Source organism: Pseudophryne corroboree, chromosome 4 (assembly GCF_028390025.1).
Source record: "Pseudophryne corroboree isolate aPseCor3 chromosome 4, aPseCor3.hap2, whole genome shotgun sequence".
NCBI classification, from domain to species: Eukaryota; Metazoa; Chordata; class Amphibia; order Anura; family Myobatrachidae; genus Pseudophryne; species Pseudophryne corroboree.
In genome coordinates this window covers 205,973,386-205,998,924 of record NC_086447.1, presented here as the reverse complement: position 1 = coordinate 205,998,924, position 25,539 = coordinate 205,973,386, and the positions used below count along the sequence as shown (strand labels likewise).

Below are 25,539 nucleotides of genomic sequence, written 5' to 3'. Positions count from 1 at the left end.
GGTACCCTTGGTGAGAAGGGCAAATTGGGACATGGAGGTAAGCATCCTTGATGTCCAGAGACACCATGTAGTCCCCTTCTTCCAGGTTCGCTATCACTGCTCTGAGTGACTCCATCTTGAACTTGAACCTTTTTATGTAAGTGTTCAAGGCTTTCAGATTTAAAATGGGTCTCACCGAGCCGTCCGGCTTCGGTACCACAAACAGCGTGGAGTAATACCCCTTTCCCTGTTGTAGGAGGGGTACCTTGATTATCACTTGCTGGGAATACAGCTTGTGAATGGCTTCCAATACCGCCTCCCTGTCGGGGGTAGACGTTGGTAAAGCAGACTTCAGGAACCGGCGAGGGGGAGACGTCTCGAATTCCAATTTGTACCCCTGAGATACTACCTGCAGGATCCAGGGGTCCACTTGCGAGTGAGCCCACTGCGCGCTGAAAATCTTGAGACGGGCCCCCACCGTGCCTGAGTCCGCTTGTAAGGCCCCAGCGTCATGCTGAGGACTTGGCAGAAGCGGGGGAGGGCTTCTGTTCGTGGGAAGAAGCTGTCTGTTGCAGTCTTTTTCCCCTTCCTCTGCCCCGGGGCAGATATGAGTGGCCTTTTGCCCGCTTGCCCTTATGGGGACGAAAGGACTGAGCCTGAAAAGACGGTATCTTTTTCTGCTGCGAGGTGACTTGGGGTAAAAAGGTGGATTTCCCAGCCGTTGCCGTGGCCACCAGGTCCGATAGACCGCCCCCAAATAACTCCTCCCCTTTATAAGGCAATACTTCCATATGCCGTTTGGAATCCGCATCCCCTGACCACTGTCGCGTCCATAATCCTCTTCTGGCAGAAATGGACATCGCACTTACTCTTGATGCCAGAGTGCAAATGTCTCTCTGTGCATCTCGCATATATAGGAATGCATCCTTTAAATGCTCTATTGTCAATAATATATTGTCCCTGTCCAGGGTATCAATATTTTCAGTCAGGGAATCCGACCAAGCCACCCCAGCACTGCACATCCAGGCTGAGGCGATTGCTGGTCGTAGTATAATACCAGTATGTGTGTATATACTCTTTAGGATATTTTCCAGCTTTCTATCAGCTGGTTCCTTTAGGGCGGCCGTATCAGGAGACGGTAACGCCACTTGTTTTGATAAGCGTGTGAGCGCCTTATCCACTCTAGGGGGTGTTTCCCAACGCGCCCTAACCTCTGGCGGGAAAGGGTATAATGCCAATAATTTTTTAGAAATTAGCAGTTTCTTATCGGGGGAAACCCACGCTTCATCACACACCTCATTCAATTCATCTGATTCGGGAAAAACTACGGGTAGTTTTTTCACACCCCACATAATACCCTTTTTTGTGGTACTTGTAGTATCAGAAATGTTCAAAACCTCCTTCATTGCCGTGATCATGTAACGTGTGGCCCTACTGGAAAATACGTTTGTTTCCTCACCGTCGACACTGGAGTCAGTGTCCGTGTCAGTGTCTGTATCGACCTGAGGTAACGGGCGTTTTATAGCCCCTGACGGTGTTTGAGACGCCTGTACAGGTATCAACTGATTTGCCGGCTGTCTCATGTCGTCAACAGTCTTTTGTAAAGTGCCGACACTATCACGTAATTCTTTCCATAAGACCATCCAGTCAGGTGTCGACTCCCTAGGGGGTGACATCACTAACACAGGCAATTGCTCCGCCTCCACACCATTTTCCTCCTCATACATGTCGACACAGCGTACCGACACACAGCACACACACAGGGAATGCTCTGATAGAGGACAGGACCCCACTAGCCCTTTGGGGAGACAGAGGGAGAGTTTGCCAGCACACACCAGAGCGCTATATATATATATATATATATATATATATAGGGATAACCTTATATAAGTGTTTTTCCCTAATATAGCTGCTGTATATATTAATATGCCAATTTAGTGCCCCCCCTCTCTTGTTTTACCCTGTTTCTGTTGTGCAGGACTGCAGGGGAGAGTCAGGGAGCCTTCCTCCAACGGAGCTGTGAAGAAAAAAATGGCGCTTGTGTGCGGAGGAGATAGGCTCCGCCCCTTTTTCGGCAGCCTTTCTCCCGCTTTTTTGTGGAAAACTGGCAGGGGTTAAATACATCCATATAGCCCAGGAGCTATATGTGATGTATTTTTAGCCATTTAAGGTATTTTCATTGCGTCCCAGGGCGCCCCCCACCAGCGCCCTGCACCCTCAGTGACCGGAGTGTGAAGTGTGCTGAGAGCAATGGCGCACAGCTGCGGTGCTGTGCGCTACCTTATTGAAGACAGGACGTCTTCTGCCGCCGATTTTCCGGACCTCTTCACTCTTCTGGCTCTGTAAGGGGGCCGGCGGCGCGGCTCCGGGACCCATCCATGGCTGGGCCTGTGATCGTCCCTCTGGAGCTAATGTCCAGTAGCCTAAGAAGCCCAATCCACTCTGCACGCAGGTGAGTTCGCTTCTTCTCCCCTTAGTCCCTCGATGCAGTGAGCCTGTTGCCAGCAGGTCTCACTGAAAATAAAAAAACCTATTTAAACTTTTACTCTAAGCAGCTCAGGAGAGCCACCTAGATTGCACCCTTCTCGTTCGGGCACAAAATCTTAACTGAGGCTTGGAGGAGGGTCATAGGGGGAGGAGCCAGTGCACACCAGCTAGTCCTAAAGCTTTTACTTTGTGCCCAGTCTCCTGCGGAGCCGCTATTCCCCATGGTCCTTTCGGAGTCCCCAGCATCCACTAGGACGTTAGAGAAATCGGCGTGGAGGCACCTCTTCGAATTCCAGCTTGTAGCCTTGGGATACAATTTCCATCGCCCAAGGATCCACGTCTGACTGAACCCAGACGTGGCTGAAGAGTCGAAGACGTGCCCCCACCGGCGCGGACTCCCTCAGTGGAGCCCAAGCGTCATGCGGTGGATTTAGTAGAAGCCGGGGAGGACTTCTGCTCCTGGGAGCTAGCCGTAGCAGGCATTCTTTTCCCTCTACCCTTACCTCTGGCGAGGAAGGAAGAGCCCCGACCTCTTCTGAACTTATGCGACCGAAAGGACTGCATCTGACATTGTGGAGTTTTCTTTTGCTGTGGGGGAACATAAGGCAAAAAAGTAGATTTACCCGCGGTAGCTGTGGAAACCAGGTCCGCGACACCTTCCCCAAATAAAACCTCACCCTTGTAAGACAAAACTTCCATATGCCTCTTTGAGTCGACATCACCCGTCCATTGGCGGGTCCACAGGGCTCGCCTAGCAGAAATCGCCATGGCGTTGGCTCTCGAACCTAGTAGCCCAACGTCTCTCTGAGCGTCTCTCATATATAAGACTGCGTCTTTAATATGACCTAAGGTCAATAAAATGGTATCCCTATTTAGGGTATCAATGTCAGCTGACAAGGTATCTGTCCAAGCTGCTACTGCGCTACAAACCCAACCCGATGCTATTGCCGGTCTGAGTAAAGTTTCCTGTCTGCGATCAGCAGGATCTTTGAGGGCTGCCGTGTCTGGAGACGGTAGCGCCACCATCTTGGACAAGCGTGTTAAAGCCTTGTCCACCCTGGGCGAGGATTCCCACCGTACCCTGTCATGTGCAGGGAAAGGATACGCCATAAGAATCCTCTTGGGACTATGCAGTTTTTTGTCTGGAGTCTCCCAAGCTTTTTCAAATAACGCGTTCAGCTTATGAGATGGGGGAAAGGTTACCTCAGGTTTCTTTTCCTTATACATGCATACCCTCGTGTCAGGGACAGAGGGATCATCTGTGATATGCAAAACATCTTTTATTGCAATAATCATATAATGAATACTTTTGGCCACCCTTGGGAGTAACCTCGCATCATCGTAGTCGACACTGGAGTCAGAATCCGTGTCGGTATCAGTGTCTGCTATTTGGGATAGGGGACGTTTTTGAGACCCTGAAGGGCCCTGTGACACCGTCAAAACCATTGATTGACTCTCTGTATTATCCCTGGACTCTGCTTTGTCTAATCTCTTATGTAATAAAGCCACATTTGCATTTAAACATTCCACATGTCCAACCAATCAGGTGTCAGCGTTCCAGACGGATACACCACAATCATCTGCTCCACCTCTTCCTTAGATGAGCCTTCCGCTTCAGACATGCTGACACACACGTACCGACACCCCCACACACTCAGGGATATAGCTATATGGAGACAGTCCCCCAATAAGGCCCTTTGGAGAGACAGAGAGAGAGTATGCCAGCACACACCCAGCGCCTCCGGACCCTGGAATAGAATCCCAGTTATTACAGCGCTTTTATAAAAATATATAAATACACTCACTGCGCCAATTAAATGTGCCCCCCCCCCCCCCTCTTTTTCGCCCTATGTGACTGTGTTCAGCAGGGGAGAGTCCGGGGAGCCAGCTTCTCTGCAGTGTGCTGTGGAGAAAATGGCGCTGGTTAGCGCTGGAGGATCAAGCTCCGCCCCCTCACCGGCGGGCTTCGGTCCCGCTCAAATTATTTATACTGGCGGGGGTTTGTTAATATACCGCCTCTGCAGTATCTAATTCATCTACCAGTGTCCCTTTGAGGTTAATATTGCTGCCCAGGGTGCCCCCCCTGCGCCCTGCACCCTTACAGTGCCTGCTGTGTGTGTACTTGAGGGAGCAATGGCGCGCAGCGTTACCGCCGCGCGTTACCTCAGTGAAGATCTGAAGTCTTCTGCCGCCTTTGAAGTCTTCTTTCTTCTTATACTCAGCCAGCTTCTATCTTCCGGCTCTGTGAGGAGGACGGTGGCGCGGCTCTGGGACGAACGGCGAGGGTGAGACCTGCGTTCCGACCCTCTGGAGCTAATGGTGTCCAGTAGCCTAAGAAGCAGAGCCTATCATTTAAGTAGGTTTGCTTCTCTCCCCTCAGTCCCTCGAAGCAGGGAGCCTGTTGTCAGCGGTGCTCCCTGAAAATAAAAAACCTAACAAAAGTCTTTTTCAGAGAAACTTAGGAGAGCTCCCCTGCAATGCACCCAGTCTCCTCTGGGCACAGGATCTAATTGAGGTCTGGAGGAGGGGCATAGAGGGAGGAGCCAGTGCACACCCATTCTAAAGTCTTTAGAGTGCCTATGTCTCCTGTGGAGCCGTCTATACCCCATGGTCCTTACGGAGTCTCCAGCATCCTCTAGGACGTAAGAGAAATTATTATTTAAGCCAAACATCAGCAAGAATTAGCCAAGCATTTGCGAGAACTACAGCATCCCATCAATCCATCAGACTAGGATTCATTACATCTAGAAGAAATGGATCATAAGGACAAGATCTGTGAATTAAGAGAAAGAATTCACTCACCTGAAACATCATTAAAACTGATCACCTGGTTCATAAGTACACTTGAGATAAGGATCTCATCAAAAACAGGGACACTGCCCCCAACTAGGCCAGTATTTCCTCCCTGAGGAGTTACAGCCAGGCTTCTTTCATTGCAATACCTGTTGACACAAACAAAAGGACTGTAAAAGGAAATCATTGAATAAGGAGTAAGGACAATTGAAATTTTAATATTGGGGTATTTTTCTGCCCTGATCACTATCTAATAAAAGTGATCAACGTTAGGAATAATTAATAATATCTATCATTTCATATGAATTTCTGTCTAACATTTAACTGTATAAAGGGAAACAAAACATATCTTAAATACAATAAAAAGAATGTCTTGTAAGTAAAAAATGGTGGAGTCCATATGTCTTCATATGAAAGCAATTTCTAATACAGACCAACAAACAAATTAATGTTTGTTCTCCCATCTTTGTTGTTACTTCATGGCATTAGTAATACACATAGATGGAAAATTGCTTTTCTCCCCATGCAATAAGATATGTATGAAAAGAGACAAAATTTTGTTCTAAAACTATCATTTTAAATAGGTTTATTAGAACTTCAAGATGGTGTAACACGCCCTCTGGCATTAGATATAGCCGTTGGAGGGTAGCATAGGGTAGTGCCAACGCATGGGTTTCAGAACAAGAGGACAGCGATACAGGGCTAGCCATATAATTAGTAGGAGGTGTAACAGAGTGGCGGTACACAAAAGTGAATTGTTCTGGCAGGTAACATGTCTATAAGTCTATAAACAAAAGTGTTTCCTGTAAATAAAAGAGTAAAACCATAGTTATGGACCGAGACAGGAAGGGAAAAGGTCCCAGGTTCCCCAGATGCCCAGGCAGTGGGTCTGTGGCCTTACATGAGGGTCCAAGCTATTGGAGATTAGGGTTAGTGGCCATGATACCTGAGAGGGGGGGGGGATGACTGCAGCTCCCATATAAAAAGACCCCAGCAGCAAGTGAGGCAGGGGTCCAGTGTCACTATATTAGAGAAAATTATTTCCCCTAAACAGTAGAGTTCCATAGTGAAAGAGTTGTGAAGACCCTACAGTATAAGAGGGAAAGGTAGGCTGCATATGCAAAGTATTCCTGTTTGAGAAGTCCAGTACAGTGTGTATGTAGAGCAGAGGAGTGAGAAGGGGGAGAAGGCAACATAATATCCCTAAACAAAAGTGGGGGAAAAAAGTGTCAGACTGGGTGAGAAGCATCTTGAGAGGGGAGCAAAGAGAGGCAGACAAACATTTGAGGGGTGGTCCTCAGTTTGCCGAATGTCGGGATCCCGGCGCACAGTATACCGGCATATATTCTCCCTCGTGGGGGTCCATGACCCCCCTGGAGGGAGAATAAAATAGTGTCGCGCCACCGTGCCCATAGCGTGACAAGCGCAGCGAGCCCGCAAGAGGCTCCTTTGTGCTCGCCATGGTGTCGGTATGCCGGCGGTCGGGCTCCCGGCGTCGGTATGCTGGTCGCCGGGAGCCCGGCCGCCGGCATACCATACTACACCCCAATTGAGGAGTCATCCATGCTTAGGAAAGCAACACTAGTAAGAGTAAGAGCTGTGTGTGGAAATGTGTGAAAGGTGACACCAAGAGCCCGCAAGTGAAAATGGCAGGAGAGAACCTGCATTGCACTCGTATAACAGCAGGGAGTGTCTGTGTGGCTTACTGGAAACCAAGAAAGTGATATATACTGTACCTGCCTCGCTGGGAAAATACTTTAAGAGCAGAAGACTGTGGATTGATATATACGTTATGGTAACAACTTACCGTTGATAACGTGATTTCTCTTATGTCCACAGGATAACATTGGGATATTGTCGAGCGACAGCGAAAATGGCACCAACATGGTCACGAGCTTTCTGGCCTCCCAGGATGCATTGGGGCCTTCACCATATAGTCCCGCCCACTGACTCAGTCAGATCAGTTCTTTCCACAGCGATTTTAGGCAGGAACATCAGACAGAGACCTGTTTAGGCAATAAGAACATACATGCACACCCTTCCATACAAGAAGGAGGAGGTTTAGCGATTGTCTAGATCCTCAAATCAGATGCGTCAGGGTGGGATCCCTGTGGATACCTGTGGACATAAGAGAAATCACGTTATCAACGGTAAGTTCTTACCATAACGTATACATTTCTCTGGCTGGGTCCACAGGATTATCCACAGGATAACATTGGGATTCCCAAAGCCATTTTAGTGGTGGGGACGCTCCTGATTGCACAGGAGGACCTTTCGCCCGAAGTCTGCGTCATGAGAGGCAAAAGTATCCAAGGCATAATGTCTAATGAATGTGCGTATGGAAGACCATGTGGCTGCCCTATATATCTGTTCTGCTGAAGCACCCTGTTGTGCTGCCCAAGAAGAACCTACCTTACGTGTAGAGTGTGCAGAGACATTAGCCGGAATAGGGAGATCTGCATGAGAATAAGCTTCTGATATTACCATTCGGAGCCATCTCGCCAGCGTCTGTTTACTAGCAGGCCATCCTCTTCTATGGAATCCGTAGAGGATGAAGAGAGAATCTGTTTTCCTGATGGCACTAGTACGATCTATATAGATTCTTAAAGCCCGGACAACGTCCAGCGACGCTTCTCCCGCAGATAGTCCCGATACCTGAAAAGCTGGGACTACAATCTCTTCATTCAGGTGAAACTTTGATACCACCTTTGGAGGATATAGCTAGATCTCGTTCTGAGAACTGCTCTGTCTGGAAAAAAACTTAGGAAAGGAGACTTACATGATAATGCTCCTAAATCTGGACACTCTTCTGGCTGACGCCATTGCCAGTAAAAAAAGAAGTTAACCGTTAACCACTTAAGATCTGCTCTCTCAAGTGGTTCAAACAAAGGACCCTAGAAAAATTTAAGAACTAAATTCAAATCCCAGGGAGCTGCAGGAGGAACAAATGGAGGTTGAATATGTACTACTCCTTGAAAAAATGTACGTACATCCTGTAAATCAGCAATCTTCTGCTGAAACCATACAGTTAACGCTGAAACTTGAACCCTCAAGGAAGCAACTTTCAACCCTTTATCCAATCCTGCCTGAAGGAAGTCCAAAATCCTAGCTACTTTAAAAGATCTCGGATTTAAATTTTTTCCAGTACACCAAGGAATATAGGCTTGCCATATTCTATGATACACACGGGCCGAAGAAGGCTTTCTTGCTCTAAGCATAGTTTGGATTACTTGTTTCCAAAAAACCTTTAGCCTCTAAGATAGAGGTTTCAACAGCCACGCCGTCAAAGACAGGCGATCCAGATGACTGTGACAACAAGGACCCTGCATTAGCAGATCTGGATGTTGAGGGAGCAGTATCGGTGCTTCCATGGACATTCTCAACAGATCTGTGTACCAATACCTTCTTGGCCAAGCTGGAGCTATTAGAATGATTGCTCCTTTTGCCTATTTTATCTTTCTCACTACTCTGGGTAACCGAGATATTGGCGGGAACAGATACGCCAGCTGAAACCTCCATTCTACTGACAGTGTGTCTACAAGGACCGCTCCTGGGTCCCTTGTTCTCGATCCGTACCTTGGAACTTTGTTGTTTAGACGAGACGCCATAAGGTCTATCTCTGGTAGACCCCATCTGTTCACAAGTGTCTTAAACACTTCTGGGTGTAGTGCCCATTCGGTTTCCTGAATGCTGTGTCGACTGAGAAAATCAGCTTCCCAGTTTAGTACACCCGGGACAAATACTGCTGACAATGCTGGGAGATGGAGTTCTGTCCATTTTAGAATGGGAGTTACTTCCTCCATCAGTCTCTTGCTGTGAGTTCCTCCTTGATGATTGAGGTATGCTACTGCTGTCGCATTGTCTGAGTGGATCTGGACTGGTCTTCCTTGTAGATTGTCCATTGCCTGAACCAGAGCCAAGTAAATGGCCCTTATTTCTAACAGATTTATTGGCAGGCGACTTACCCTTGCGGTCCACTTTCCTTGGAACCATAGGCTTCCGAGTACCGCCCCCCAGCCCTGCAGGCTGGCATCTGTTGTCAGGACTTGCCACTCTTTTATCCAAAAGGGTCTCCCCTTGTTTAAATGGTCTGTCTGTAGCCACCACGCTAGAGACCTTTTTAACTTTACTGGAATCTTTATCATCTGCTTCTTTATCGTCTGATGATTTCCGTTCCATTTGGTCAGAATAAGGTGCTGCAATGGTCTGGAGTGGAATTGCGCATATTGCACCATGTCGAAGGTTGATACCATCAGACCCAACAGTCGCTTCGCTGCATGGACTGACATTGTCTGGGCGTGCAACGCTTCCTGAGCCATGACCTGCACCTTGACTATCTTTTTCTCTGGTAAGAGAACTTTCTGTAGGTCTGAATCTAATATGGCTCCCAAATGAACCATCCGCTGTGATGGATTCAGAGACGACTTTTCCCAATTTATGAGCCACCTGTGTCTCTGTAAACAAACTATCGTCTGTTGAAGATGGCTCAACAGTAAATCTTGCGACTGTGCTAAGATTAACAGGTCGTCTAGATATGGGAATATTCTTATCCCCTGTTTGCGCAGACAAGCTGCCATAACCACCATGATCTTGGTAAACACCCTGGGTGCTGTAGCTAGCCCGAAAGGCAGAGCTTGGAACTGGAAATGTTCCTGGAGGATGGCAAACCAGAGGTAACACTGATGCGACAGTGCTATAGGCACATGCAGGTAAGCATCCCGTACATCCAGGGATACCATGTAATCTCCCGGTTCCATAGCCAACATTATGGAGCGTAACATCTCCATGTGGAACTTCGGAATCCATATCTATTTGTTCAACATTTTCAGATTTAGAATTGGTCGATATGACCCATTTGGCTTCTGGATTAGAAATAGATTGGAGTAAAACCCCTGTCCCCTTTGTGATGGAGGTACTGGGACAATCACACCTGACTGCAGTAATTTTTGGACTGCTTCTTGCAGGGCATTGGCCTTCGACTCCATACGAGACGGGCTGGTGCAAAAAAATCTTTGAGGAGGCGGCCTCCTGAATGGGAACCCATACCCCTGAGATACTACCTTCTGCACCCAAGCATCTGCTGTTGACTGTTGCCATATGTGTGCAAAAAGAAGGAGTCGGCCCCCAACCCTGGAATCCTCCAGGCGGAGGCCCGTCTCTTCAGGCTGACGGTTTCTGTTCAGGTTTGGAAGCTGGCTTTTTGCTAGCCCACTGCTTCCTACCCCTGGATTTAAACTGGGGTTGCTTGGGCTCATCTTTAGCTCTCGCTTTGCTTTGCCAACGAAATGAGCGAAATTTTAAACCCTTGGACTTAGGGTTATAAGCAGCCAGAAATCTGACCTTTTTCGATTCAGCCTCTGATTGTAGGATATCCGATAAAGGTTTTCCAAATAATATATTACCGACAAAAGGCAATGCTTCCAATTCTTTCTTGGACTCCACATCTGCCTTCCAGGTCCGTAGCCAAACTGCTCTGCGAGCGACTACTGTCAAGGCTGAAGCTTTAGAAGCAACTGTGTCTACATCATTTGCTGCTTCTTCCAAATACTGGGCAGATTGTCTTAAACGGCAAAAACGATCCTCTTGCTCCCTAGTAGGAGAAGGGATGTCATTCTCTAGTTCCTCTATCCATTCGCCCATTGCCTTTGCTACCCAGGCCGAAGCCACAGCAGGTCTTACCACTGCTCCTACTAGAGATAAAATATTTTTCAACAGGCTCTCTACCCTTCTGTCTGTGACATCATTCAATGAGGTAGATGACAGTGGTAAAGCAGATTTATGCACGAGTCGCAGAACATGTGCATCTACTTTTGGAGGAACTTCTCTTTTCGAACAATCCACAGCAGGAAATGGATAATAAGAATCCCATCTCTTAGGAATCTTATACTTTTTACTGGGTGCTGCCCAAGACTCCTCCATCATTTCCGTAAGCTCATCTGACGCTGGGAATTCAGCTTTCACTGATTTTGTTCGTTTAAATACAAGCGCTTTAGCTTTTAACACTGTCTTGGCTGGCTCTTCCAACGAGAGAACAGCCTTCACAGCATTAATAAGTTCAGCTACATCTTCTGAACTAAAGCTCTGCGACTGATCATCATACTGAGTCGAATCTATTGTATCATCTTGTGTAGTCTGCCACACAGACGTATCTGTCTTAGTCTTACCTGTCCCTTGGTTGCTTGTAGAGGCCACTGGAACCAAACCATAGGAAGGGAGCTGCATGTATGGGTTCATAGTGTAACCTAACCCTTGAGGTGGTGCTACCGGAGCTAACCTGTCCGCAACTGAAGACAGAGTCTTTGCGAACATATTCCATGGTGGCTGTGTTGGTGGTTGAATCAACTCCTGTTTTTTAATTCGCTGAAAAGCGAAACAGTTTGCACACAAACCCTCATAAGTGACCAATTGATTCATATCAATTACCCCTGACTTACAAGATAAGCATGTTAGGGCTGTAGGAGTGCTTGATAAATTCTCCTCATCACTTTTGCCGCTCACAGACATGGTATTAACCTGTTATTGACTACACAATTTGTGAATGAAAATCACCCTATATGTCAGTATATAGAGGTGAGATCAATCTGACCACAGTGCACCTGATTTGAGGGTCAGAACAGGACTGACATTACACAGAAAAGTCAGCACACATACTAGCAGTCAGTCACATGTTAAAGCATTAGACATTGCCATATGAGAATACAACCTCCATAACAACTTATACATAAGTAGGAAAATTGTACTTCTGTTTTAAACTGGTTCTTTTTTCAACATAGCATGCAGAAAACACAGTAATATACAGGTCTCATATGCAATAGGTACTAAAAATTAACAATGCATACTAAGAAGTAGAGAATTTTTAGTACTGTATACCCTGCCTCCGTAGAGCGGGATACAGGGAGACTCACCACACTTCCATATCCAAGCAAATACGCTCGTAAGACGCTGAGTGGATTCAGACGCTACTGGTGTACACTGCCGCACTTGATAACTGATAACGGACACGGACGCTCACCAACGGACACGGACGCTGAGCGACTTCCACGTGTATGCAGACGCTAAGGCCTGCGACTCGGTCTGGGCGGGTTTATCTCCAGTGTACACAACCGCAGCGTCTAAGCTGCGACCGAGTCCCTCGTGATAGCGTCTGAGCCGGAAGTGAGGTCATTTAGTTCATGAAACGAGAAACACGCGGGAACTGGCCATAAACTCGGAGGAGGGACGGCCAGGAGAGCGTCTGAATCCCCCTGTTGACTTAAACTCCCAGGATCGCGGCCTCTACCTAGTCCTGACGCCTATGATCCCCGGAGCGTAGCGCTGTCGCACTCCAGATGTTCGGCGCATCAACACACTGTTTGTAGTCTCCACCAAAATCAGTGTAGCTGTGTCCTGACCCCTCTAGTAAGAGGAAGTCCATAGACTCACCGTCTCCCCATGCTCCAGCCACAGCCTGGTTACGTCTGCTGGACCTGCTAGAACATCCGACACAGACGCCCGTCGAGACAGCACTGATACCCGAAGGTAAGCGTTGTTGCGACCCGGTGGGGAGTTGTTGGAGCGACCCTTTCTAGAATGCGTTTAAGACGCTGTTAAGATAAGTCGCTCAAAAAAACAATATAGTAAGTCTATAAAAATAAAATAATAAAAGCTTGAGGCTGCTCTCACAGCAGCCCTATGACCATGCGGCTTCCTGCCGCACCAAGCAAAAAACTGATCTGACCGAGTCAGTGGGCGGGACTATATGGTGAAGGCCCCAATGCATCCTGGGAGGCCAGAAAGCTCGTGACCGTGTTGGTGCCATTTTCGCTGTCGCTCGACAATATCCCAATGTTATCCTGTGGATAATCCTGTGGACCCAGCCAGAGAAAATATATTTTATTTAGAAGGCACCACATGGGTTCCATAGCACCATAGAAGGGTTAAAACTGCCATAAATATGTGTACAGACTAATTCACAGATACATAATAAAAGTAATTTAGCATAATTATGTAGAGTAGACAGAGAGGAGAGGTCCCTGCTTACATGATCTTACAATATATAAGGAATCTGTGTGGAAACAACAGAGAGAAGAGGGCAGAGACTACAGAGTTATGAAAGAGGTGCTACGCTAGAATTGAAACAAATGTTTCAAGGTCACACTTGAAGGCTAGCAGGATGGATGAAAGTCTAAAGGTTCATACACACTTAACGATAAAATGAGCGACGTCGCCCATTTTCCCCCTCCTTGAGCGACGTTCCTCATTTTATCGTCAAGTGTGTATGTCGCCAGCGATGACCGATGCGCGGCCCCGCGGGTCGGCAACGATCGTCGCTGTCGGTAGGGCATGCATGAAGGATGTGGACTGTCGTCCACGACCTTCATGCAGGGCTGGCGGAGGCGTGATGTCACTGAGCGATATGAGCGGTCATATCGCTCAGTGTGTGCCGGCCGGCCCGGGAGGGGAAAACATTAGACGATGTCGCTCACAGAGCAACATCGTCTAATGTGTATGGGCCTTAAGGGAGCGTGGGAGGGCATTCCAGAGGTTAGTAGCAGCTTGGGTTAGTAGCAGCTTTGGAGAAATACAAGAGTGGAAGGTGGCGATCAGGGAGTAGACAAAGCAGCAACCATTAGCAGAGCAAATAGGATGGTACAGTGAGTGGAGTTTGATTTTAATTGTGAGTGGTATAAAGGGTCAATGGAGTGACTGGAAGACAAGTGCAGCAGATGTAGAGCGACAATAGAGAAAATGAGGTGGGCAGCAGACAGACTGGAGAGGGGCAAGTTGCGAGTTAGGGAGGCTAGCCAGGAGAGTAGCAAGGTGGGAGTTAGGAAGGCCAGGCAGGAGAGGGACAAGGTGGGAGTAAGGCCAGGCAGGAGAGGGGCAAGGTGGGAGTAAGGACAGGCAGGAGAGGAGCAAGGTGGGAGTTAAGAAGGTCAGGAATGAGAGGGGAAAGGTGGTAGTTAGAAAGGCCATGCAGGAGTGGTGCAAGAGTCAGGAAGCCGGAGAGGAACAAGGTGTGAGATAGGAAGACCTGGCAGGATAGGGGAAATGTGGGAGTTAGGAAGGCCAGGCAGGAGTGAAACAAGGTGGGAGTTAGGAAGGCCAGGCAAAAGCAGATTACAGTAAATGAGGAAGCAAAATGAAGAGGGCATGAATGAGAATATTACAGGTTGAGTATCCCTTATCCAAAATGCTTGGGAACAGAAGTATTTTGGATATCGGATTTTTCTGTATTTTGGAATAATTGCATACCATAATGAGATATCATGGTGATGGGACCTAATGCTAAGCACAGAATACATTTATGTTTCATATACACCTTATACACACAGCCTGAAGGTAATTTTAGCCAATATTTTTAATAACTTTGATCCTTAAACAAAGTTTGTGTACATTCACACAATTCATTTATGTTTCATATACACCTTATACACACAGCCTAAAGGACATTTAATACAATATTTTTAATAACTTTGTGAATTAAACAAAGTTTGGGTACATTGAGCCATCAGAAAACAAAGGTTTCACTATCTCAGTCTCACTGAAAAAATTCCGTATTTCGGAATATTCCGTATTTCGGAATATTTGGATATGGGATACTCAACCTGTAGTATCATCCTGAGGAAGACGCCAATTGCATAAATATTGCAGGTGGAAATAGCAGGATTGTGAAAGGTCCTGCATTTGTGTATGGGTGAGCAGATTCAAGGGTGACACCTACACCAAGGACTTCAGGAATGGAAAATTGAGACATTGTTAACAGAGAGGGAATACATGGGAGAAGATAGGGTATTGGCTGGGGGATAGACAATGAGACCAGTTTTAGAAATATTGCATTTCAGGAAGTACTGTGCCATCCAGGATAAAATGGCTGAGAGGAGGTGACGCAGGAAAAGACTGGGATAGAGGTCAAGCAAAGATTGGGAAATTGTATTATCAGCATAGAGGTGATCGCAATAATTAGCATAGAGGTGGTAGCAATTTCCAAAGGTACTGATAAGGTTGCTAATTGAGGATGTGTAGAGAGTAAAGAGAGAGGGGCCGAGGACAGAACCCTGGGGAACTCCTACATGAAGGAGGAAGCTGAGGTAGTGTGGAGGTGGATGTAGATAAAGCAGAGGCTGAACAAGAAGGAGGCAAACCATTAGAGAATTGAGTCATAATATCCAATGGCATGGAGGGGTTTGAGAAGAAGGGGTGTCAACAGTGTCAAAAGCCACTATGAGGTTACTGGCTACAGGAATAGAGAACTGACCTTTGGATTCAGTTGTGATGTGGTCATCGGTGAGCTTATTGTGGACAGTTTTGGTGAAATGAAAAACCAAAAGCCAGATTGGAGTGGATATAGGAGGTAGTGGGAGGAGAGGAAGATGGTGAGGTGATTGTACACCACCCACTATAGTAGCAAAGGAGGAAAGAGAGATGGGATGGTAGTTAGCGTGCAAGGAGGGGTGAAGAGAGTTTTTCTTATAAATGAGGAAGGTGAAAAAAATGCTTGAAGGATGAAGGGAAGGTGTGGAGGTGAGAAATAAGTTGACCAGGTGGGCAATGTGGGAGCGTGCGTCTGAGGAGGACAGAGGGAATGGGGTCAAGGAGGCAGGTGGAGGGTGATAGGAGAGTACATACTTCATCCACAGAGACTGGAGTGGAGGAGGACAAGTTTGGTAGTTCCAGTAAGGGGTAGAGGGGCCTAGAGTGATAAGATGTCATTGCCAAATTGTAAAGTGCAATGGAATATGATGGTGCTATATAATAAGAATTTACTTACCGATAATTCTATTTCTCGTAGTCCGTAGTGGATGCTGGGAACTCCGTAAGGACCATGGGGAATAGCGGCTCCGCAGGAGACTGGGCACAAAAGTAAAGCTTTAGGACTACCTGGTGTGCACTGGCTCCTCCCCCTATGACCCTCCTCCAAGCCTCAGTTAGGATACTGTGCCTGGACGAGCGTACACAATAAGGAAGGATTTTGAATCCCGGGTAAGACTCATACCAGCCACACCAATCACACCGTACAACCTGTGATCTGAACCCAGTTAACAGCATGATAACAGAGGAGCCTCTGAAAAGATGGCTCACAACAATAATAACCCGATTTTTGTAACAATAACTATGTACAAGTATTGCAGACAATCCGCACTTGGGATGGGCGCCCAGCATCCACTACGGACTACGAGAAATAGAATTATCGGTAAGTAAATTCTTATTTTCTCTGACGTCCTAGTGGATGCTGGGAACTCCGTAAGGACCATGGGGATTATACCAAAGCTCCCAAACGGGCGGGAGAGTGCGGATGACTCTGCAGCACCGAATGAGAGAACTCCAGGTCCTCCTCAGCCAGGGTATCAAATTTGTAGAATTTTGCAAATGTGTTTGCCCCTGACCAAGTAGCAGCTCGGCAAAGTTGTAAAGCCAAGACCCCTCGGGCAGCCGCCCAAGATGAGCCCACCTTCCTTGTGGAATGGGCTTTTACAGATTTTGGCTGTGGCAGGCCTGCCACAGAATGTGCAAGCTGAATTGTACTACAAATCCAACGAGCAATAGTCTGCTTAGAAGCAGGAGCACCCAGCTTGTTGGGTGCATACAGGATAAACAGCGAGTCAGATTTTCTGACTCCAGCCGTCCTGGAAACATATATTTTCAGGGCCCTGACTACGTCCAGCAACTTGGAGTCCTCAAAGTCCCTAGTAGCCGCAGGTACCACAATAGGCTGGTTCAAGTGAAAAGCTGAAACCACTTTAGGGAGAAATTGAGGACGAGTCCTCAATGCTGCCCTGTCCGTATGAAAAATTAGGTAAGGGCTTTTATAGGATAAAGCCGCCAATTCTGAGACACGCCTGGCTGAAGCCAGGGCCAACAGCATTACCACTTTCCATGTGAGATATTTTAAGTCCACAGTGGTGAGTGGTTCAAACCAATGTGATTTTAGGAACCCCAAAACTACATTGAGATCCCAAGGTGCCACTGGAGGCACAAAAGGAGGCTGTATATGCAGTACCCCCTTGACAAACGTCTGAACTTCAGGAACTGAAGCCAGTTCTTTCTGGAAGAAAATCGACAGGGCCGAAATTTGAACCTTAATGGACCCTAATTTTAGGCCCATAGACAGTCCTGTTTGTAGGAAATGCAGGAAACGACCCAGTTGAAATTCCTCTGTAGGGGCCTTCCTGGCCTCGCACCACGCAACATATTTACGCCAAATACGGTGATAATGCTGTACGGTTACATCCTTCCTGGCTTTGATCAGGGTAGGGATGACTTCATCCGGAATGCCTTTTTCTTCAGGATCCGGCGTTCAACCGCCATGCCGTCAAACGCAGCCGCGGTAAGTCTTGGAACAGACAGGGTCCCTGCTGGAGCAGGTCCCTTCTTAGAGGTAGAGGCCACGGGTCCTCTGTGAGCATCTCTTGAAGTTCCGGGTACCAAGTCCTTCTTGGCCAATCCGGAGCCACGAGTATAGTCCTTACTCCTCTCCTTCTTATGATTCTCAGTACCTTGGGTATGAGAGGCAGAGGAGGGAACACATACACTGACTGGTACACCCACGGTGTTACCAGAGCGTCCACAGCTATTGCCTGAGGGTCCCTTGACCTGGCGCAATACCTGTCTAGTTTTTTGTTGAGGCGGGACGCCATCATGTCCACCTTTGGTTTTTCCCAACGGTTCACAATCATGTGGAAGACTTCTGGGTGAAGTCCCCACTCTCCCGGGTGGAGGTCGCGTCTGCTGAGGAAGTCTGCTTCCCAGTTGTCCACTCCCGGAATGAACACTGCTGACAGTGCTATCACATGATTTTCCGCCCAGCGACGAATCCTTGCAACTTCTGCCATTGCCCTCCTGCTTCTTGTGCCGCCCTGTCTGTTTACGTGGGCGACTGCCGTGATGTTGTCTGACTGGATCAGCACCGGCTGACCTTGAAGCAGAGGTCTTGCTAGGCTTAGAGCATTGTAGATGGCCCTTAGCTCCAGGATATTTATTTGAAGTGATGTCTCCAGGCTTGACCACAAGCCCTGGAAATTTATTCCCTGTGTGACTGCACCCCAGCCTCTCAGGCTGGCATCCGTGGTCACCAGGACCCAGTCCTGAATGCCGAATCTGCGGCCCTCTATCCTTGGTGACAAGATTATCCGCTGATGCATCTGAAGATGCGACCCGGACCATTTGTCTAGCAGATCCCACTGGAAGGTTCTTGCGTGGAATCTGCCGAATGGGATTGCTTCGTAAGAAGCCACCATCTTTCCCAGGACCCTTGTGCATTGATGCACTGAGACTTGGCCTGGTTTTAGGAGATTTCTGACTAGTTCGGATAACTCCCTGGCTTTCTCCTCCGGGAGAAACACCTTTTTCTGGACTGTGTCCAGGATCATCCCTAGGAATAGAAGTCGTGTCGTCGGGATCAGCTGCGATTTTGGAATATTGAGAATCCAACCGTGCTGGCGCAGCACTATCTGAGATAGTGCTACTCCGACTTCCAACTGTTCCCTGGATCTTGCCCTTATCAGGAGATCGTCCAAGTAAGGGATAACTAAAACTCCCTTCCTTCGAAGGAGTATCATCATTTCGGCCATTACCTTGGTAAAGACCCGGGGTGCCGTGGACAATCCAAACGGCAGCGTCTGAAACTGATAGTGACAGTTCTGTACCACAAACCTGAGGTACCCTTGGTGAGAAGGGTAAATTGGGACATGTAGGTAAGCATCTTTGATGTCCAGAGACACCATATAGTCCCCTTCTTCCAGGTTTGCAATCACTGCTCTGAGTGACTCCATCTTGAATTTGAACCTTTGTATGTAAGTGTTCAAGGATTTTAGGTTTAAAATTGGTCTCACCGAGCCGTCCGGCTTCGGTACCACAAATAGTGTGGAATAGTACCCCTTTCCCTGTTGTAGGAGGGGTACCTTGATTATCACCTGCTGGGAATATAGCTTGTGAATGGCTTCCAATACTGCCTCCCTGTCTGAGGGAGACGTCAGTAAAGCAGACTTTAGAAAACGGCGAGGGGGAGACGTCTCGAATTCCAATTTGTACCCCTGAGATACCACCTGAAGGATCCAGGGGTCCACTTGCGAGTGGGCCCACTGCGCACTGAACTTCTTGAGACGGGCCCCCACCGTGCCTGAGTCCGCTTGTAAAGCCCCAGCGTCATGCGGAGGACTTTGCGGAGGCGGGAGAGGGCTTTTGTTCCTGGGAACTGGCTGTTTGTTGCAGCCTTTTTCCTCTCCCTCTGCCACGGGGCAGAAATGAGGCGCCTTTTGCCCGCTTGCCCTTATGGGGCCGAAAGGACTGTGCCTGATAATACGGCGTCTTCTTAGGTTGAGAAGCTACCTGGGGTAAAAATGTGGATTTTCCAGCAGTTGCCGTGGCTACCAGGTCTGATAGACCTACCCCAAATAACTCCTCCCCCTTATAAGGCAATACTTCCATGTGCCTTTTAGAATCCGCATCACCTGACCACTGCCGCGTCCATAAACCTCTTCTTGCAGAAATGGACAGCGCGCTAACTCTTGATGCCAGTCGGCAAATATCCCTCTGTGCATCACGCATATATAGAAATGCATCCTTCAAATGCTCTATAGTCAGTAATATACTGTCCCTATCTAGGGTATCAATATTTTCAGTCAGGGAATCCGACCACGCCAGGCCCGCACTGCACATCCAGGCTGAGGCGATTGCTGGTCGCAGTATAACACCCGTGTGAGTGTATATACATTTTAGGATATTCTCCAGCTTTCTATCGGCAGGTTCCTTTAGGGCGGCCGTATCAGGAGAGGGTAGTGCTACCTGTTTAGACAAGCGTGTGAGCGCTTTATCCACCCTAGGGGGTGTTTCCCAACGTGCCCTATCCTCTGGCGGGAAAGGGTACGATGCCAATAACCTTTTAGGAATTATCAGTTTTTTATCGGGGGAAACCCACGCCTCATCACACACTTCATTTAATTCCTCGGATACAGGAAAAACTACAGGCAGTTTTTTCTCACCAAACATAATACCCTTTTTAGTGGTACTTGTATTATCAGAGATATGCAATACATTTTTCATTGCTTCAATCATGTAACGTGTGGCCCTAGTGGAAGTCACGTTTGTCTCCTCATCATCGACACTGGAGTCAGTATCCGTGTCTGTGTCTGCCATTTGAGGTAACGGGCGTTTTAAAGCCCCTGATGGCGTTTGAGACCCCTGGACAGGCACAAGCTGAGTAGCCGGCTGTCTCATGTCGTCAACTGTCTGTCGTAAAGAGCTGACACTGTCACGCAATTCCTTCCATAAGCTCATCCACTCAGGTGTCGACTCCCTAGGGGGTGACAACTCTATAATAGGCAATTACTCCGCCTCCATCTCATTTTCCTCCTCAAACATGTCGACACAATCGTACCGACACACCGCACACACACAGGGAATGCTCTGATAGAGGACTGGACCCCACTAGCCCTTTGGGGCGACAGAGGGAGAGTATGCCAGCACACACCAGAGCGTTATATATAGACAGGAATACCACTATAAAATGTGCTTTTCCCTTTATAGCTGCTGTTAGTATTAAAACTGCGCCAAATTAGTGCCCCCCTCTCTTTTTTACCCTTTTCTGTAGTGCAGGACTGCAGGGGAGAGTCAGGGAGACGTCCTTCCAGCGGAGCTGTGATGGAAAATGGCGTGCTGAGGAGATAGGCTCCGCCCCCTTCTCGGCTGCCTTTTCTCCCGCTTTTTGGTGAGTTCTGGCAGGGGTTAAAATACATCCATATAGCCCTGGGGGTTATATGTGGTGTATTTATGCCAGCCAAGGTGTTTACATTGCTGCTCAGGGCGCCCCTCCCTAGCGCCCTGCACCCTCAGTGACCGAAGTATGAAGTGTGCCTGAGTAACAATGGCGCACAGCTGCAGTGCTGTGCGCTACCTTGTTGAAGACTGATGTCTTCTGCCGCCGATTTTTCCGGACCTCTTCTTGCTTCTGGCTCTGTAAGGGGGCCGGCGGCGCGGCTCTGGGACCGAGCTCCGAGGCTGGGCCTGTGTTCGGTCCCTCTGGAGCTAATGGTGTCCAGTAGCCTAAGAAGCCCAAGCTACCACCACTTAGGTAGGTTCGCTTATTCTCCCCTTAGTCCCTCGATGCAGTGAGCCTGTTGCCAGCAGGTCTCACTGAAAATAAAAAACCTAAAACTAAACTTTCACTAAGAAGCTCAGGAGAGCCCCTAGTGTGCACCCTTCTCAGCCGGGCACAAAAATCTAACTGGGGCTTGGAGGAGGGTCATAGGGGGAGGAGCCAGTGCACACCAGGTAGTCCTAAAGCTTTACTTTTGTGCCCAGTCTCCTGCGGAGCCGCTATTCCCCATGGTCCTTACGGAGTTCCCAGCATCCACTAGGACGTCAGAGAAAAGTAAATGTTAATGAATAATAATGTTAGACAAACTCTACCTTAGAGGTGAAGTAGGTAGAACAATCAAGCACAATGAGGAAGGGGGAAAGTTGAAGGTAGCAAAGAGGCAGAGTATGTTTGAAGCCTAGGAGAAGAGGATGGCTTTGAAGTAGGATTGGTTAACGAGTGAAAGAGCGCACGAACAGGATGAGAGAATAAACCTGACATGGAAGAAGCCAGCAACAGGGGAACACTTCCGGCAGAGTCACTCAGCTATATTCTTGTTAGCTTCTTAGAAAACAAGCATGAGGTGTGAAGAGTGAAGTAGGCTGTAACTACAGTATGAAAATCGTGAGTAGTAAGGAGTGGTGTGTACTTTTATAGCCTATGTAAGAAGTACTGTGCTTGAGTCACGATGTTGTGTAGATAAAGATGTAATATTTTGGAATAGAGTGATCATCTGGTGTCCATCTTATTGTAACACCTATTTCATTAAATCCCCAAGTCTCACAACTTATGCCCACATGTTTGAAGATATTGAATGAAAATCTGCATGTGCATGAAGCTCTGGTCATTTATTGCCCACATCCACAAGCCATGGCCATTGCGGAAGAAAGCACAATAGAGCAGGTACACCCCCTTCCTATGATTCATGTGGTTTTGCTTAGTATGTCCTACGCTTAACTTATATCCTATAGATATGAAGTTGGCTTGTTAGTCTTATATGTGGTCATGTTACACAGTTGGCATGTGAAGCTATCTCTGAGGAGTTTCTCTGTCTCTGCCATGTGGTGTTTGGTTAGTATTACAACTCAATGTCTCCTTTGTCTGTCAGCTTTATGATTATATCCCTACTGCTTATCAAGGAGTTTAGTACTTGCTTTGCTAAAGGGTTTATATTGTATTTTATGCTTGGTTTGTTTGATATTTTTTCTTTCTTCTTTGACTTTTCAGTGATTTCTGGATCACGTCCAGGAAATCACATTTCATTTGACACAAGTATAACAGGAATTTGCATTCAATATTTCATGTACACATTAATAATATTATTCTCAATAACTATTTAATTTGTTTTGTTCATTGTACTTGATGTAATCATTGTTTATATAGTTTTCTTATAGTCTGTTGAAACGGTTTCTTATATTCGGTTTGTAGAATACGGGTTAAAAGATCCTACTTCTGAATTTTGAACATGGACAATGGTTTTGCTTTACAATGGAGGTACTGTGGGGGTCATTCTGACCTGATCGCACGCTAGCTATTTTTTGCAGCGCTGCGATCAGATAGTCGCCGCCTATGGGGGAGTGTATTTTCGCTTTGCAAGTGTGCGAACTCTTGTGCATCTGAGTGGTACAAAAAAGTTTTGTGCAGTTTCTGAGTAGGTCTGAACTTACTCAGCCGCTGCAATCACTTCAGCCTGTCCGGGGCCGGAATTGACGTCAGACACCCGCCCTGCAAACACTTGGACACACCTGCGTTTTTCCAACCACTCCCTTAAAACAGTCAGTTGAAACCCATAAACGCCTTCTTCCTGTCAATCTTCTTGCGATCGGCTGTGCGAATGGATTCTTCGTTAAATCATTCGCCCAGCAACGATCCGCTTTGTATCCGTACGACGCGCCTGCGCATTGAGTTGCATACACATGCGCAGTTTTGCAGAGTTTTGACCTGATCGCAGCGCTGCAAAAAAATAAGATTTTACTTACCGATAAATCTATTTCTCGGAGTCCGTAGTGGATGCTGGGGTTCCTGAAAGGACCATGGGGAATAGCGGCTCCGCAGGAGACAGGGCACAAAAAGTAAAGCTTTTTCAGATCAGGTGGTGTGCACTGGCTCCTCCCCCTATGACCCTCCTCCAGACTCCAGTTAGGTACTGTGCCCGGACGAGCGTACACAATAAGGGAGGATTTTGAATCCCGGGTAAGACTCATACCAGCCACACCAATCACACCGTACAACTTGTGATCTAAACCCAGTTAACAGTATGATAACAGCGGAGCCTCTGAAAGATGGCTTCCTTCAACAATAACCCGAATTAGTTAACAATAACTATGTACAATTTATGCAGATAATCCGCACTTGGGATGGGCGCCCAGCATCCACTACGGACTCCGAGAAATAGATTTATCGGTAAGTAAAATCTTATTTTCTCTATCGTCCTAGTGGATGCTGGGGTTCCTGAAAGGACCATGGGGATTATACCAAAGCTCCCAAACGGGCGGGAGAGTGCGGATGACTCTGCAGCACCGAATGAGAGAACTCCAGGTCCTCCTTAGCCAGAGTATCAAATTTGTAAAATTTTACAAACGTGTTCTCCCCTGACCACGTAGCTGCTCGGCAAAGTTGTAATGCCGAGACCCCTCGGGCAGCCGCCCAAGATGAGCCCACCTTCCTTGTGGAGTGGGCCTTTACAGATTTAGGCTGTGGCAGGCCTGCCACAGAATGTGCAAGTTGGATTGTGCTACAGATCCAACGAGCAATCGTCTGCTTAGACGCAGGAGCACCCATCTTGTTGGGTGCATACAATATAAACAACGAGTCAGATTTTCTGACTCCAGCTGTCCTTGCAATATATATTTTTAATGCTCTGACAACGTCCAGTAACTTGGAGTCCTCCAAGTCACTTGTAGCCGCAGGCACTACAATAAGCTGGTTCAGATGAAATGCTGACACCACCTTAGGGAGAAAATGCGGACGAGTCCGCAGTTCTGCCCTGTCCGAATGGAAAATCAGATATGGGCTTTTGTAAGATAAAGCTGCCAATTCTGATACTCTCCTGGCCGAAGCCAGGGCTAGAAGCATGGTCACTTTCCAAGTGAGATATTTCAAATCCACCTTATTTAGTGGTTCAAACCAATGAGATTTTAGAAAGTCCAAAACCACATTGAGATCCCACGGTGCCACTGGAGGCACCACAGGAGGCTGCATATGCAGCACTCCCTTAACAAAGGTCTGGACTTCAGAGACTGAAGCCAATTCTTTTTGAAAGAAAATCGACAGGGCCGAAATTTGAACCTTAATAGATCCCAATTTGAGACCCATAGACAATCCTGATTGCAGGAAATGTAGGAATCGACCCAGTTGAAATTCCTCCGTCGGAGCACTCCGATCTTCGCACCACGCAACATATTTTCGCCAAATTCGGTGATAATGTTGCACGGTTACTTCCTTCCTTGCTTTAATCAAAGTAGGAATGACTTCTTCCGGCATGCCTTTTTCCTTTAGGATCCGGCGTTCAACCGCCATGCCGTCAAACGCAGCCGCGGTAAGTCTTGAAACAGACAGGGACCCTGCTGAAGCAAGTCCCTCCTTAGAGGTAGAGGCCACGGATCTTCCGTGATCATCTCTTGAAGTTCCGGGTACCAAGTCCTTCTTGGCCAATCCGGAACCACTAGTATCGTTCTTACGCCTCTTTGCCGTATAATTCTCAATACTTTTGGTATGAGAGGCAGAGGAGGAAACACATACACCGACTGGTACACCCAAGGCGTTACCAGCGCGTCCACAGCTATTGCCTGCGGATCTCTTGACCTGGCGCAATACCTGTCCAGTTTTTTGTTGAGGCGAGACGCCATCATGTCCACCATTGGTCTTTCCCAACGGGTAACCAGCATGTGGAAGACTTCTGGATGAAGTCCCCACTCTCCCGGGTGAAGATCGTGTCTGCTGAGGAAGTCTGCTTCCCAGTTGTCCACTCCCGGGATGAACACTGCTGACAGTGCTATCACATGATTCTCTGCCCAGCGAAGAATCCTTGCAGCTTCTGCCATTGCACTCCTGCTTCTTGTGCCGCCCTGTCTGTTCACATGGGCGACTGCCGTGATGTTGTCCGACTGGATCAATACCGGTTTTCCCTGAAGCAGAGGTTCTGCCTGGCTTAGAGCATTGTATATTGCTCTTAGTTCCAGAATGTTTATGTGAAGAGACGTTTCCAGGCTCGTCCATACTCCCTG

The 25,539-nt window shown here is 47.6% G+C and overlaps 1 protein-coding gene across 5 annotated transcripts in view; it reads right to left on the bottom strand.

Moving 5' to 3' along the window:
• The window catches only part of D2HGDH (D-2-hydroxyglutarate dehydrogenase), a 179,528-nt gene that overhangs the window by 92,540 nt on the left and 61,449 nt on the right, over window positions 1-25,539 (bottom strand). For all 5 annotated transcript variants that reach the window (XM_063915842.1, XM_063915844.1, XM_063915846.1 and 2 more), the window contains one exon: window positions 5,269-5,408. In XM_063915842.1, the coding sequence (XP_063771912.1) occupies window positions 5,269-5,408 (140 nt within the window). The remainder of the gene's footprint in view (window positions 1-5,268; window positions 5,409-25,539) is intronic.